This window comes from Sorex araneus, chromosome 1, assembly GCF_027595985.1.
Source record: "Sorex araneus isolate mSorAra2 chromosome 1, mSorAra2.pri, whole genome shotgun sequence".
NCBI classification, from domain to species: Eukaryota; Metazoa; Chordata; class Mammalia; order Eulipotyphla; family Soricidae; genus Sorex; species Sorex araneus.
In genome coordinates, this window is record NC_073302.1 from 290,789,209 (window position 1) to 290,804,653 (window position 15,445).

General features: G+C 59.8%; 1 protein-coding gene across 3 annotated transcripts in view; it reads left to right on the top strand.

The window, feature by feature from the left end:
* Positions 1–15,445, top strand: part of FARP1 (FERM, ARH/RhoGEF and pleckstrin domain protein 1) — a 243,823-nt gene that overhangs the window by 195,020 nt on the left and 33,358 nt on the right. For all 3 annotated transcript variants that reach the window (XM_055123652.1, XM_055123651.1, XM_055123650.1), the window contains 6 exons: positions 1,087–1,234; positions 4,139–4,234; positions 5,537–5,700; positions 6,156–6,224; positions 8,078–8,153; positions 9,338–9,554. In XM_055123652.1, coding sequence (XP_054979627.1) covers positions 1,087–1,234; positions 4,139–4,234; positions 5,537–5,700; positions 6,156–6,224; positions 8,078–8,153; positions 9,338–9,554 — 770 coding nt within the window. The remainder of the gene's footprint in view (positions 1–1,086; positions 1,235–4,138; positions 4,235–5,536; positions 5,701–6,155; positions 6,225–8,077; positions 8,154–9,337; positions 9,555–15,445) is intronic.

Below are 15,445 nucleotides of genomic sequence, written 5' to 3' on the forward strand. Positions count from 1 at the left end.
TATCCATGCTCATGTACTCATAGTCGTAATATATACGTGTGTGCATATGTACACACAGGTACTCACACATACAAAGACTTATATACACACATACACATATATACAGACTCATATATACCCTCACACATGCACACGTACATACTCAGGCATGTGCACATATACATGTGCACTTTTGCACACACATCAGACACACTCTCGGGAAGCAATATATAAAGGTTGGGGGAACAAGCAAGGTTAAGTCTGGCCCTGAAGTACCAGTTACCCACTCGGGACCGGAGTCCCATTTTCTGCACCCAGGAGAAGCTGCCTGAATTTTGAGGAATAAAATCAACCCATGTTTAGAATGACAGACCATTTCTCTGGGACAAGGACATGGCAGAGCAGAGACAAAGAATATCAAGAAACCTGGATGCTCTCGGCAACCTCCCTGGGTATTGTCTGACTCAGAAAAAAAAAAATTGCATTCAGAGGCTTCTCTGCGCCTTTGGTTTTTGCTGCATTTTAAGAAGAAACTTGAGGGGCCGGAGTGATGGTACCGTGGGAGAAGCACTTGCCTTGCATGCGGCGACCCCATTCCATCCCCGGCGTCCCGTAGGGGCCCCCGAGCACCGTCAGGAGTGAGGCCTGAGTGCCGAGCCAGGAGGAACCCCTGAGCATCGCCGGGTGGGACCCACAAACAACAACAAAGCCTTTGAGCCCTGAGCTCTAATTTCGAGTGTAGGTGTGTTGACAGGGGCCACACACTTGTCTTAGCACAACTGCATGGATTTATGACCTCAAAGGAAATGACGAGATTAAAAACAAAACAGAACAAACACACACACACACACATACACACACACACACACACAAACCGACAAGTGTTGGGTAGACTTCTGGGTTTTGTGTTACAGAAGCAAGAGCACTTTTGTCCCTCGGCCCCAGTGTGGGGTGGTGGTGAATGCGGGCGGGCCGTTACTTGATCAGGCAGCTCCGTTGTCATCACGAAATGCCCTTTTCTCTCCCCAGAGAAGCCGCTTCATCTCGCCCTGGTAGACACGGGGAATCCCAATCTCTGGCCTTTCTCTGCCACTTTTGTTTTGTCAGGGGACAAACCCCCGCGGAGTCGGACTTCCAGCTCCTGGAGATCGCCCGCCGGCTCGAGCTCTACGGGATCCGCCTGCACCCGGCCAAGGACAGGGAAGGGACCAAGATCAACCTGGCCGTGGCCAACACCGGCATCCTCGTGTTTCAGGTACGAGCCCGAGGCCGGATACGGCCCGACCTTCCGAGGGTCAGTGCCGCCCGCGGGGCCCGGCCTCCGCCTGGGGATCTCCAGAGGGGGAGACGCGGGCTCAGAACTCATCTCTTCAAGGCCCTGGACACCCAGACGCGGCCACTCGCCTTCCCTGCCCTGTTCGGGGATGTCGCGGCTGCCGGCTTGTGTACGTCCCCCTACAGGGTGGCGCGTGCGTTGTTGATTATCCCAGTGACAGTGGGAGTCACATCCCACAGCTCGGGAGTCAGGCTCAGGCCTCAGCAAGCCAGGACGTGCCCTGCCTTTGTTGCTTGGCGGGCCAGGGACCCAAACAGTGCTTGCAGCTTAGTCCTGGCACTGCACCCATGGGCCACTCCTGGTGGGACTATGCCATGCCAGGGATTGAACCCTAGTTGGCCGTGTGCCGGCCGCGTCCCTGACCCTGGACTGTGTCTCTGATCCTGGAAGTTTCCTTGTCTTGCTTCGCCCTGGGCTGTACCCGGCAGCGGCTGCGGCTGACCCTGGGTTAACCCCTCAGCCCCTGTGCTGGCTCCGTGGGCACCGTGAAGCCAGTGCCTCAGGACTGAAGCCAGAGCACAGCGGGGAGGGCGTTGGCCTTGCACACAGCCCATCCGGGTTCGATTCCCAGCATCCCATATGGTTCCCCGAGCACCGCCAGGGGAGATTCCTGAGTGCAGAGCCAGGAGTAACCCCTGTACCTCGCCGGGTGTGACCCAAGAAGCAAAAAAAAAAAAAAAAAAAAATCAATGCCTCTCGTGGGGCCTGCACTTAGAACTCTTAGATCGAGATTTGAGAAGCCCACCCCAACACACGCGACAAAAGCCCCTTTCTCCGCCTTGCATTGTGGTATTTATGTGAGCCCTCCCCCCCGCTTTTTTTTTTTTTACCTAATTTGAGCTATTTTTCACCCAATTTGGGATTTCCCTGAAATCAGCTTCGTGACCTCAGACACCCTCGCCCACAGTGCTCCAGGGAGTCAGGACCGAGAGTCTGTTCTCGGACCCAGCCCCAGTGCAGCCACACGCCTGCACCCGGGAAGAAGCAGTCAGTCTCTTGCGCCCGCCCCTCTGGGACTGCCCCGGGGGTCTGTCCCCCGCTCTCTCCACGCAGTGCTGGCGAAGGGGCCGCTGACCCACTCCCAAGGCGCGGCTGGCCCCGTGCTCCCGTCAGCACACCGGGACCGCGGCGATAGCGAACCGGCCCGCAGACCCCTAAGGCCGCCGCCGCGCGTGCCCAGTAACCAGAAGTGGGGACCCTGCGCTTCCCTTTCGGGGCGCCAGAGTGGGTCGGCCTCTCCCGGGGCTGAGGGCAGAAGCCATCCGGGACATGATGAGGACCTCGAGGATATTTGTCCAGCTTCAGGACACTGCCCGCCCCCCGCCCCCATCCACTGGTCTGATTGGTTTTGGTTTGGGAGCCACACTGAGCCCCCCAGACTCTGGGCTCATCTCGGGGAACCCTTTGGGGATGAAACCCGGGTCAGCTGTGAGCCAGAGAAGCACCGTCCCCGCTGTCCTGCCCTGCACCGGCCCCTGCCCACCGTCTGCCCCACTTTATTCAGCGAGCCCCAGAATTCTGATCTCGGGGGTTCGGTGTTTAGGGCAGCGGGCACGGGGAGTCCTTCTCCACCTCCCTGTCCCAGTTGGCCACCAGAGACAAGGCCAAGGGCTTCTCTCCCCACCCCGGCCACCCCGCCCACCGCCGCTCTAGGTCACCCACGGACTGGCTGTTCCGTCTGGTCCTTGGCAAACACAGCCAGAGCCGCCTGAGCCAAGGAAGGGACAGCCCAGCCGAGAGTGGCGACCACCACTGGCGCGTCCCGGTTCGGTCATCTGCTGGGAGTCTCGGTCTCCTGTGTCGGCTGTGTGCTTGTGGTCACGTTAGAGCCTGTCCTGCAGCATGTGCCTTGTAACCGTGCCACACACGTCCAAGAGGATGAAAACTCCCCCTCGCCACACACCGGGGGTTGGCACGAGGCACACCAGGCCCCAGGGCTGCGCCTGCCCCTCGTCAAGAGTCACTCACTGGGGCTGGAGCGATAGCACAGTGGGGAGGGCGTTTGCTTTGCATGTGGCCAACCCGGGTTCGATTCCCAGCATCCCATAGGGTCCCCCAAGCAATGCCAGGAGTCATTCCCGAGTGCAAAGCCAGGAGTAGCCCCTGGGTGTGACCACCGGGTGTGACCCCCATAAAGCAAAAAAAAAAAAAAAAAAGTCACTCACTAATGATTATTAGGGTGTCATGGTTTTTCTTTTTCCGTGTTTGTTTGGGGGCTGCACCCAGCAGGCTTACTCCTGGCTCTGTGCTCGCTCCTGGCAGGGCTCAGGGGACCAAATGGGGTGCCGGAGACCCAACCCAGGTGACCCACATGCTGGGCAAGTGCCCTACCTGCCGTGCGATGTCGCCCGCCCCATTTTTCTCTATTTTCCTCCAGACCTTCCCCTGGCCAAGCCCCTTCTCCCTGGGGGCAGACTTGGAGGGCTGCCCTGTCCTGTAATTAGCGAGAAATAATGAGCGGGGAGCCAGAGGCTGCCTCCTCATGGCAGGCCTCGCTCCAGCCAAGGCCTTGCTCTCCACATCACGCACCCGGCCCCCAGCCCTCTCCTGCGCCCGGCGGGGCAGCCCAGCCCCCACTGGTGTCGCTGTCCCGTGATCTTCATTGTCTTTGAGTTCCTTTGGGGCCCACACCTGGAGGTGCTCAGAGCTGGCTCCTTGGGGTGCTGGGGGGACCCTCTGGGATGCCCGGAATAGAACTGGCCTGGGCCTCATGCAAGGCCAGCCCGCGCCCCTGCCCGTGTCTGCCTCTCGGGCCCCGTTCGTCGGCGGCCTTTCGGGCTCACGGCCTATACTCACCACCCCCCCCCCCCGCCCCCCGAACAGGGTTTCACCAAGATCAACGCATTCAACTGGGCCAAGGTTCGGAAGCTGAGCTTCAAGAGGAAGCGCTTTCTCATCAAACTCCGCCCGGACGCCAACGTGAGTGGTCCCCGAAACAGAGGAAGACCCCCCAGGGGGTCTCTGGCAGGGGGGGCAGGGGGCGCGACCCTTTAGATGTCGGGAAGATGCCTTGTCCAGGGGGGCTTCCATCCGTTCAGATACTCCCCCCCCCCCGCTGCCGGACAACACCCCCAGCCAGAGACGCCCCTTGGGCCTTCCACTACTCCCACCTGGGGGTCCCCCTGCCCCGGACGCTGCCAGCACAGCCTCGTCACTCGCCACTTCCTCCTCCAAGCCCCAGAGTGGAGGCTCACACGGAAACCCGCCCCTCGGGGTGGAGACCTGGGTCTCTCCCTCTGCTGGGGGATATGGCGGCTGGATCCCGGGGGTCTCCGGCGAGCCCGGCACACTCGTTCCCATGGATGCTCGGCTGTCCCTGACCGGGATGAGGGAAACAGGCTTTGGTGGCCTGACCCTGCTGCCCGCCCCCCCTCCCCCGCCCCACCAGGGCTGCTTTTCTGTGGGAAAACGTACTTGACATTCCCAGGGATGGTTGGACGGATGCGTCGCAGCAGGTCTTTTTTTTTTTTGTCAGAGGGGACCACAGCTGCCCAGAGCAGTGAGACTAGCTCTCCCCACCCCCCGCCCCATCTTGCCCCCATGTCCCCCAAATTCCTAGAACCGCTGGGAAAATTAAGGCAGGCAGCAACTCTTGTTTATATAATTTGGCCTCTGACACTGGAGCACTCAGTCCCGCAGGAGAAAATGACCAGATCCCGTTTCTAAAATCAGAGGACAGATAATTAAAAAAAAAAAAATTGTTTAGTGCTCAAGAAAAATGCTCACTTCCGGCCAGGTCTGCAGGCCTCCTCAGGCAGGGCCGGGCCAGAGGAGAAAGTGGGAAGGAGAGCGGAGGCAGCCCTAACGGAGTCTCACACCTTACCTCTTTTTTTTTTAATTTATTTTTTATTGAATCACCGTGAGATACAGTTACAAAGCGTTCATGTTTGAGTTTCAGTCATACAATGACGGAACACCCATCCCTCTACCAGTGCACATTCTCCACCACCAACATCCCCAGTCTCTCCCCCCCATCTCAACCCTCCCCCACACATCCTGATTGTGTGTCTCTGGGCCGCCGGGCGCTCCCCGAGGGCCGGTTCCCCCCAGGATCCCCAGGGAGCCTGTGAGGAGAAGCCGCCATGTGCACCCCTCTGGCTCCCAGCCCAGAGGGTTTCTGATGTCACAGGAGCAGGACCTGGCGTGGGGCCCTGGGGACCATCCCCCCTCCCTGAGGCCCTGGAGACCCCAACCCCGGCGGGCGGCACTGTGTCTCCCCAGAGCTCCTACCAGGACACGCTGGAGTTCCTCATGGCCAGCCGCGACTTCTGCAAGGCCTTCTGGAAGATCTGCGTGGAGCACCACGCCTTCTTCCGGCTGTTCGAGGAGCCCAGGCCCAGGCCCAAGCCCGTGCTCTTCAGCCGGGGGTCCTCATTCCGCTTCAGGTAGGGGTCTGCGTGCCTCCCATGGGTGAAGGCTAGGGTGGGCCGAAAGGCCAGAGGCTGCAGCCCAGGACGCCGACCCCTCCCCACAAATAGCCGCCGCGTCTCTCCTCCGTGTCAGAGACGGGCCGAGGCCTCGGTGCCTCCCGGGAGCCCCCCGCCTCCGGGAAGCGCCTGGACGGACCTGGCCGCCGTGAAGGGGGGTGGCCAGCTGGACCCCGTGTGTGATGCGGTTAGGAGGGAACCGTCCAGAACTGGCCTCTCCGGCGAGTGTTTCCCCAGACCCCCCAGCCCCTGGGTGGAGGAGGGGCCCAGGCTGGGCCGAGGGGCCCCATGGAGGCGCCCTGAGTGTGTCCCCGGACCCCCCAGTCCCTGGGTGGAGGAGGGGCCCAGGCTGGGCCGAGGGGCCCCATGGAGGCGCCCTGCATGTCCCCTCTCTCTTCTGCTCTTTACTTCAGCGGCCGGACTCAGAAGCAGGTTCTGGACTTCGTCAAAGAAGGAGGCCACAAGAAAGTGCAGTTTGAGAGGTGAGGGCGAGGGATGGATGCTTCCAGAACCTTCTCTCCACAGGCCTGCCGGGGTGGGAGGGGATGGGGATTAAATTAGTGAGAGAGAGAGAGAGAGAGACAGACAGACAGACAGACAGACAGAGAAAGAGAGAGAGAGACTAGTATGAGAGAGACAAGAGTGAGAGACAAGGGTGAGACAGATTAGAATGACTAGAATGAGAGAGACTAAAGTGAGAGACTAGAGAGACAGTTTGAGACTAGAGAGAGACTAGAGTGAGGGAGAGTGTGAGAGACTAGAGAAAGATTTGAGAGACTAGAGTGAGAGACAAGAGAGTGAGAGAGACTAGAGAGATAGAGTGAGAGAGAGTGAGAAAGGGAGAGACTAGAGTAACTAGAATGAGAGAGACTAGAGTGGAAAACTAGAGTGAGACAGAATCACAGAGAGAGAGAGACTGGAGGGAGGGAGGGAGGGAGGGAGGGAAGGAAGGAAGGAAGGAAGAGAGAGAGAGAGAGAGAGAGAGAGAGAGAGAGAGAGAGAGAGAGAGAGGGTGTTGAGGCGGCACTGGCAGGGCTGGGGCAGGCGGGAGCTGTGTGAGAACCAGCTGACCCTCCGGGCCCGGGCATCTGCATTGCAGCACTTCTGCACGGAGGGCCGTGCGGTGCGTCGGGGAGGCGCTGCCTGCACCCGGCCCCCGAGCACCCCCAGGACTGATGCTGAGTGCAGAGGCGGCTGCGAGCTCCGAGCCCCATGGGCGTGGCCCCAAAACAAAGCGAGGAAGAACTTAAGACCTTAGGCGCTGGCGGGTGGGAGCCGGGCGCCTCACGTGTGCAGCCCAGGTCCACAGGAAACAAAGCCGAGGGGGCCCGTGGGGTGTGATCTGAGCGCGGGGTTGGCGTGCAGGAACCCGGCGGCCCTGGGGGTGGCCTGAGTCCCACACTGCCTCCCCGAAACAAGCAGGGGTGGAGAGACGGGCGGGGCTTACGGCGCTCGCCCTGCCCCAGTCTGACTCCCCAGGACTGAGCCCTGAGCACTGCCAGCCAGAGCCTAAACCCCCTCAAAAAAAGAAAGAGAGAAAGAAAAGAAAGAAAGAAAGAAAGAAAGAAAGAAAGAAAGAAAGAAAGAAAGAAAGAAAGAAAGAAAGAAAGAAAGAAAGAAAGAAAGAAAGAGAGAAAGTCGTACCCGACTGTGCCTGGAGTGGATGTATGTGGCTTATTTTGGGGAGGGGTCACCCCCAGTGATGCTCAGGGGTTACTCCTGGCTCTGCACTCAGAATCACTCCTGGCAGTGCTCGGGGGACCATATGGGATGCAGGGGCTGAGCCCAGGTCGGCCGCGTGCAAGGCCAACACCCTCCCTGCTGTGCTATCGCTCCGGCCCTGGGTGTGAGTCTTAAAACTCTCGGCTTGTGGCATCTTCGACGTCCCCTGGTGCATCTGAGAGTTCCGTTTCTGGCTGATAGACGGGATGTCCCGTAGGGCTTAGGGGTGCAGGGAAGGAGCCAAACCAGGCTGGGAGACCCCCCTGGCGCAGCCCCTCGGGCTGCAGAGTGAGTTACGGGGGTCCAGAAGTGCTGCAGGCTTCCTGCTGCTGATGCCAATGGGACCACCCCAACGTGCATCTTTTTTTCTGTTTGTTTTTGGTTTGGTTTTGGGGGTCCACACCTGGTTACTCCTGGTTCTGGGCTTGGGGATCACTCCCGGCAGTGCTGGGGGACCATATGGGAGGCCAGGGATGTAACGGGTCAGCGATGAACAAGGCAAGCGCCCTTCCTGCTGTAGTGCTGCTTAGGCAGGTAACAGAAACTTTGTAACAATAGTGATAAATAAGCAAGAAGCCCGGGCTGACTGACCTCCTCCTGTGCTGTCCCCCAGGAAACACAGTAAGATCCAGTCCACCCGCAGCCTGGCTCCGCAGCCCACAGAAGCCAACTCCGAAGTGCCGAAACAAGTCAGTGGGATTGCAGGGGGGTGGGGTGCAGAGTCACAGGGGTGCGGGGATGGGGTGCAGAGTTATAGGGGTGCGGAGTAGGGTGCAGTTGCAGGGGTAGGTGCAGTTACAGGGGTACAGGGGGTGAGGTTCAGAGTTACAGGGGTGCAGGTTGGGGTGCAATTGCAGGGGTGGGTGCAGAGGTACAGGGTGTGGGGGATGGGTGTAGAGTTACAAGGGTGCGGGGGGGAGGGGGGTGCAGACTTACAGGGTGTGGGGGGTAGGGTGCAGAGTTACAGGGGTGTGGGCTGGACCAGCTTCCGGGACTGTACCCACCCCAGTTAGGGGATGTGCGTGGAGAGGGATGTTGGCAGGAAGACGGGGTCTCCTCCCAGTGGGACGTGCATGAGGGAGGAGCAGGGCTGATGGCTGTCGCCTGCCCCTTCTGGTGCCCGGAGACCCTCTGCCAGGTGGTGCCTTCCCGGGCCGTGGGGACAGACAGGGCACACACCAGCATCGCCACCGACCCTCCGCAGCTCAGGATGAGTCTTGGGGCTCTGCTCGGAGGGGACACACGCCATAGCCCCCACGCCTGCCTGGGTCCCACACAGCCCCGCACCCCCATATACACTGACTCTTACCCGCACACACACTGCCCCGTATACACACACACACACACACACACACACTGCCCCGTACACACACACACACACACACACACACACTGCCCTGTACACACACACACACTGCCCCATACACACACACACTGCCCCGTACACACACACACACACACACACACTGCCCCGTACACACACACACACACACACACACACACACAGCCATGCCGGCACTCCGAATCTCCTGGCTGAGGTGGAGGTTTGGGGGTCCTGGCTGTGTGCCCCCCCCAGCCTCTCTTTAGCGAAGTGTGGGGAATGGAGGGACAAGGACAGAGCCTCCCTCAGGATCCCCCTGGACGTGGCGCGGAGGGCACAGTGCTCCCTGGGCAGTGCTCCGCCCTGCTGCGGGAACCCTTCGTGCTGTGTCTCTGAAGCTCGGGAGGCCCCTCCGTGAGGCCCAGGCCCCTTCCCCGCGCCCTGCGGCGTGACCTGTCCTCTCTCCCGTTTCTCTCCGCCCATGACCTGTCCTCTCTCCCGTTTCTCTCCGCCCATGACCTGTCCTCTCTCCCGTTTCTCTCCGCCCCACAGGCCCCGGCGCCCAGCGGCAGCCCGAGCCCCCGCCACGCCCAGGCCAGCGAGAAGCCGAGCGGCCCGCCCGGGAAGGAGCTGCCGGCGCCCGCGGCCGAGCGCGGCTCCCCCCGCAGCCCCGCCGCGCTGGACCGGAGCCCGGGGGCCGCGCCCAAGGCCGAGGGGGGCGGCCGGGCGGAGGAGGAGGCCGCGCAGGACCGGACCCCGCCGAGCACAGGTCCAGCCCCCGCGGCGGCCGCAGGCAGCACCTGCTCTATCCCCTTCATTGACGGCAGCGACGCGGAGAGCGAGGGGCCCCGGGGACGCGCGTCCCCGCCCAGCGGCCGGGGCCCGGGGGACGCGAGCAGCGGCGCGTACCTGCTGTCCCGGGCGGAGCGCAGGCGGCCGGGGTCGGGGCGCGGGGCCGCCCCCCCGTCGGCCGGGTCCTCCCGGCCCCCCTCCGGAGAGTTCCTGGATGACGACTCCGACCTGACCTTTGAGATTAGCGGCAGCCCCGGGCTCCCGAGGCACAGCTCGCTCCTAGACGAGATGTTCCGGGGCGCGGGCACCCCCTCGTCCCCCCACAGCGGCAGCTCCAGCCCCCACCTGAGCTGGGACCAGGCCGCGTCGCCGCAGGGCTGCGGGTTGGAGAACGGGCCGGACCCCGGGGAGCCAGCGGGCGTGGGCGCGCCGGGGGCGGACAGCTGCTCCCCCGGCCTGCCCAGGCCGTACTTGCGGACCCTCCCCAGCCGCTACAACAAGTCCGAGACGGACCCGCTCATCCTCAGCCTGGTGGCGTCGGCGTCGGAGGCCCTGGAGGGCGGGGAGGGCGGGGGGCCAGGGGCCCCCGGCAGCCTGGCCGCTCCGGAAGGCAGGGTCCTGGCCAACGGCACCCCGCGTGCAGCCCTCACCGGCACCGGGGGCAAAGGGGACCAGCTGGCCCCCCTGCAGGTGACCGAAGGTTCCACCAGCAGCGGGACCGAGTCCAGCGACTCGGACGCCGAGACGGCCAAGCCCGGCCTGAGCCCAGCCCTGGTGATCGGGAATCCCGGGGTGCTGAGCTCCCCTGCCGTGCTACGGAGGCAGAGGGGGCAGGAGAGGGAGGAGGAGGAGGAGGAGGAGGAGTGAGGGCAGGGGAGGGGGGCCGGAAGTCGACCGCCTGGAGCGTGGGGTCCGGGGTCTCTGAGTTGGTGTGAGTGGAAGGTCGCTTGCGTTTCTAGTCAGCGTTTGTTAGAGCCGCTCGCAGAGCCGGCGTCTGTGTGGGCGAGAGGGTATGAGTGACTTCTAGAATCTTTGCCCCCGAACCTCCCACCCCGCGCGCCCCCAGCGTCACCCGTGGGCGCTGGCTTTTCACCAGCAGGCGGAGGGAGGCCTGGGCCTGCGGGGGTGTCCGGAGCTGGGTGAGGGCGGCACGGGAGAAATCAGGCCTCTTAGGGAGCCCACGGCGTCCGAGTGTTGGGGGGGTGGGCAGTGGGGAGGGGGCGTGCGGTGTCTGTGCCCTTGGGGGTGTGGCCCGGTGGGGTGTTGCCAAAGCAGCCTTGAGCGCCACGCCTTTGGCTTCCCTGCCGGCCCCCCCTTCCCGGGCACAGGGGACAGCTGGTGCAGTTCCCGGGGCTGGCGGGAACTTTGAGGTTTTCTGTCCACGCTTGCCTTGCACTGGGGATAGAAAACTGCCCCCGGGCTGGACACGCTGCCGTCCGGCTTTGGGTTGACGTCGGTGTGGCGAATCGCTGCTTGAGGAGCTGGCGCGAGGCCGTGGCACTCTCTGGGCGATGTGTGCCGGAGCGTTAGGCCAGGGCTGTGCGTGGGGAAGCTTCCTAAGGGGTGGGGGGGTGCCTTCTTATGTCTCGCCCGCCCGGGCTGACGCTTCTCTCCAGCCCTCCTGCGTTTCAGGGCAAACGCCTCCCTGTACGCACGCCCGGACTTCCCACCTCTGCTCGGCATACTGGGGTCCCCGGGGACATTTTAAATCTCTCGTGTCGCCCCTGGGGTCCTCACCCTTGAGCTTTGGAAGTCCCTGGGGTGGCGTGCTAATGCCCTGAGGCCCGGCAACTGGGCCCACTTCTCTCTCCACCCGATGACGCCTTCGCCTTCTCTAGATTCTGGTGGAATTTGTGGAATGCGGTAGCTCCGTTTGAAGCTTCTGGCAGAGATTCGGGAAAGGGAAACCGTGCAAATGAAATGTTTGGCTTAATGATGAATGTTTGGTACTTTTTAGTCTTTGGGCCTTTTTGTAAAAAAATAATAATTCATTATAATTATAGTAAGTTGTAGGGTGAAATGTTTTGATCCTAAGTAATTGCACAGTGAGTGGAAAGAGTCTCAAAGAGTGAGCTTTGGTGGGTGACTCTGCGGGGTCCTCCAACCCTTTGTGACTTTCTCCCAGAGAAGTGTGTGAAGAACTCTTGTAGAATTTGGCAGCTAGAAATAATGCAGGGAGGCATGGAATGAACTTCCGGCCCCTCACGTGCCTGTCTGAACACACCAACATTCAGAAGTTAATTTGAAAGCTTCTGAAAACTTCACCGATTTGGAAGATACAAACTTGAGTGTTTTTCCTTTGATTCGTTGCATGATGGCAGGGGGGGGGTGGTGTCAGACTGGACTGTTTGAAAGTTGCTCATGGAAGTCGTCTATTTTTGTCTTGCTTTATAGATTTATAACTTTCGAAGCGTCGCAGAATTTTTTAAGCATAGACGGAACCTTTGAGATCACCGAGGGTGAACCTTGATTTTAAGAACAAGAAAGCTTGTTCTGGTGAAATTCGGAGACTTCACATTGTCCTACAGTTCTTGCACGAAGAGGCTGAGCCTAGAATGTTCGCTGTCTAGACTTGGCTTTTTGCTCATGTGATGTCTTAATGCAATTGGACTTTTTGATTTCGTATGTTAGTTTTTGAGACTCTTGTATGGACAAATCATTTCAGTCACGTGGAGACCAGGAAGCCTGTAGATTTGTTGTAGACCGTCAGTCCCTAATCAGTAGGAAAAAATAACTTTTTTTAAAAAAAAAAAATAGCTATCGTGGGGCTTTTGCAGTTCTTACATGTTTTTGCATATTCTCTTTCGTTCTTCAGATCTCGACATGCTCTATAAAAATTGAGTCCAATCCCGTGGTTGCTTTGTGAAGGTGACTTGTTCACGTGTGTGTTCTGTTTTTGATCTTGACTTGTACAGCCGTCTGATGCTGAGCTAGGAGCTTACCCAGCATCCAGTGTGAGGCGTGAGCAGGAGAGACTCTGGCCTTTTGCTCATGCTTTCTCCTCATCCGAGTGATCTTTGGGCTGACGTGTTTCCAGAAGCAGCTCATTCACGGGGATGTGGGACAAGGCTTCCCACACTTCGGGTTACTCCTCGATTTTCTCTTGCCTTGGGCTGTGAACCAGCCAAATTGTGACCCAGCCATTTATGGCTCCAGGCCAGTTTCGGTCCTATGGGAGCTGACGATGGTGCTTAAAAAGAGAGAGAAATGGGGGCTGAGTATAACTGCTTCAGAGGCTACGCGGCCCGAAACTGGGAACGTGCCAGAGTAACTTCAGCAGAGATTGCCCTGTGCTCATGAAGGTCCGGGCATTTGTGGGTGGGGGAGCAGAGCAGGAAGGGGGGACCAGCTTCTAGATGCTAGGGGTCTCCCTGCGATGAGCTTCTGGAAAACCAGCCCCACCACACAGCCTTGTTGGCGACACTGGACCCCAGGAGGGCTCCTAGATAGTTGAACAGAGCGTGCAGGAAGACCAGTGCTGTGATGATGGTCACACTTGCAGACACTTTCCCAAGGCCATGTGGCTGTTTTTCTAAGGCTACGATCAACAGGGAATCCCCGTCTGGCCTCAACAGACCCTCAAGAAAAGACAAACCCAGTCGAGAGACAGAAATCTATGCGTTTGGGCCGGCCAAGCGGGCTCTTCTGCCGCGGGGAGCTTTCGTTAGAACATCTTTCGCAAACCGTGTCAGTCAGTGGGAGGCCCCGTTTGGGTTGATTTTTTTTGTCACTGCTTTTTGTGGAGCCACAGACAAATGCAAGGAATTCTTTGAGCATGAAGAAATGCCCTTAATGAGTTCCAGACCTCAGAAGGAACCGCTCCAGCCCCTTGGCGGCGGCCGTGTGACTCGGACAATATTTTATTAGACAGGAATTTAATTAAAGGAAGTCTGTGGGCCTGGTTCTTCCCTCCATATGGGCTTCCTGCTGGGGAATTTTTCTGATCCCTCTCCTCCTCCCATTACTGTTTCACTCTCAGAACTTCTTGGAGAGTCGAAGCAGTCTCAGGAGCAGTGCAGCCAAGCCGAGGCTTCCCTGAGGCACAGGAAAAGACTCAGCTAGCGTACGGAGGCAGAGAGCCTCCCAGCATGCCCCGCTCCTGGAACTTTCCTTAAAAACTCTAGTCTGACTTCAGCGCATCCGGAAACTTGACTTGGCCACCAGGCCCCTTTGCGTGGTCCGGGAGATTCTAAAAGAAGAACCAGGGGCTGGAGCGATATACAGCAGGTGAGGCGCTTGCCCTGCCTGCAGCCGACCCGGGTTCGACGCTCATCATTTTCCATATGGTCTCCCGAGCACCGCCAGGAGTAATTCCTGAGTGCAGAGCCACGATGAACACTCTGGGGGTGGCCAAAAAATAATAAAACTTGTTATGATCAGCTCATGAGGCCAGAAACGTCACACGGGATATGGCTTTTGCTTTGCCCGTGGCCAGGCTCAGTTCGAACCCTGGTACCGCATAATATCTCTGTTAGGAGGGGACGGGAGCGATTCCCTGAGCACTGAGCCAGGAGTAAGCCCTGAGCACTGCTGATAAAGCCCCCGAACCTAAAATCATCCGTTTGCGCCTGCCGATACACACTGGGGAAGGTCCGCCGGCCCTTTCCTAGCGCTTATCGGCACTCATGCGTTTTGTTGCAGCCAGTCCCGCTGGCGGTGTGGTTCGGGGTCTCGGTGCAGAGTGGGTTAGGTCCAGGCAGAGCCATTCGTGGCGTGTCATGCCGCCGGCCCTGCGGTGAGGGACACTGGGGCCGTGCCCCCGAGGGCTCCTTTGGCTTCCTCTGCTCTTGTCTGCACCCCTCTTCTCCACCTTCGCCCTGATTCTCATTAGCTGGACTCGTAAGGTCCCACGAAAGCAAGATCTGTTGGCCCCCCCACAAAGAACGAAAAAAGAACCCGGTGCAGGTTAGCCCTCTGCCGGGTTCCAGCCGCCCTGTCGGAGCGTAACCGGGGAAGGAGCTTCTCTGAGCAGTGTGTGCAGCTTCAGGAAGGCGCCTCGAGGCTCCGTCCTGGCGGGTTCAGCTCTAGCTGCTTCTCCTCAGTGGCGCGAGAGTTAGCAGAGAGAAATGATGCCTTGAGTCTCCGAGGGTGGCACTGAAGTTAGAGCCACACCTTCCGACAGACTAACGTGACGCTTCCTGTGTTGCGTTGGCTCTTCACTCTTGCCTTGCTGTGCAATAAAGCAAGAATGAGACGCCAAGAAAGGCCAGGGGCGGGGCGGGGGAAGGAGAAGGGGGAAACGTTCAGCTCCATGAGGGGTTGGCTGGCTGTGTCGGCCTCTAGGCAGGGGCGCGGCTGTGTTGCTTGGGGGGCACGGGAAGGGGCTCCTTCTTGTGTCTGAGGTTTCCTGGAGAGTCCCGAGTTCTGCCTCCCGAGCAGATGGAGGTTGGCGTGCCATTTGGGGGTGCTCTGGGCGGAGTTTTGTGTCGCTCCGTTCACAGGTCGGGGCTCCAGAAAGCAAGATGAGCCTGTGGCGGGTGATCTTTCTCCTGCAGCACTTTGCCCTGGGATACTCGGGTGAGGTCAGGACTGGGTCTGTGTGGACTGATGGAGACATCACAGCTTGGCTGAGAGGCAGCGTTCTGGAAACTTCTTAGAGACTGGGGTTTGATCAGACCCTTCCGGGGGTCAGCGGGTGGAAGTGAGCCCGGGGGGACTTATTTGCGTCTTTGGGTTCTAGAAGTCTGCTGTGTCCGGGGGCAGGAGGGGGCGGGCGGGCAAGCAAGGGGGATGCTTTCTTTCTGACCCTGGGAGGACGAGAGCTGAGCTGTCTCCCCGACCGTCCGTCCGTCTAAGCAGCTGTGCGGTGGTTGGAACTGCCCGCGCGGGGTCTGTGATGGGGGATGGGTGGGCTCACGCCGGGCCCAG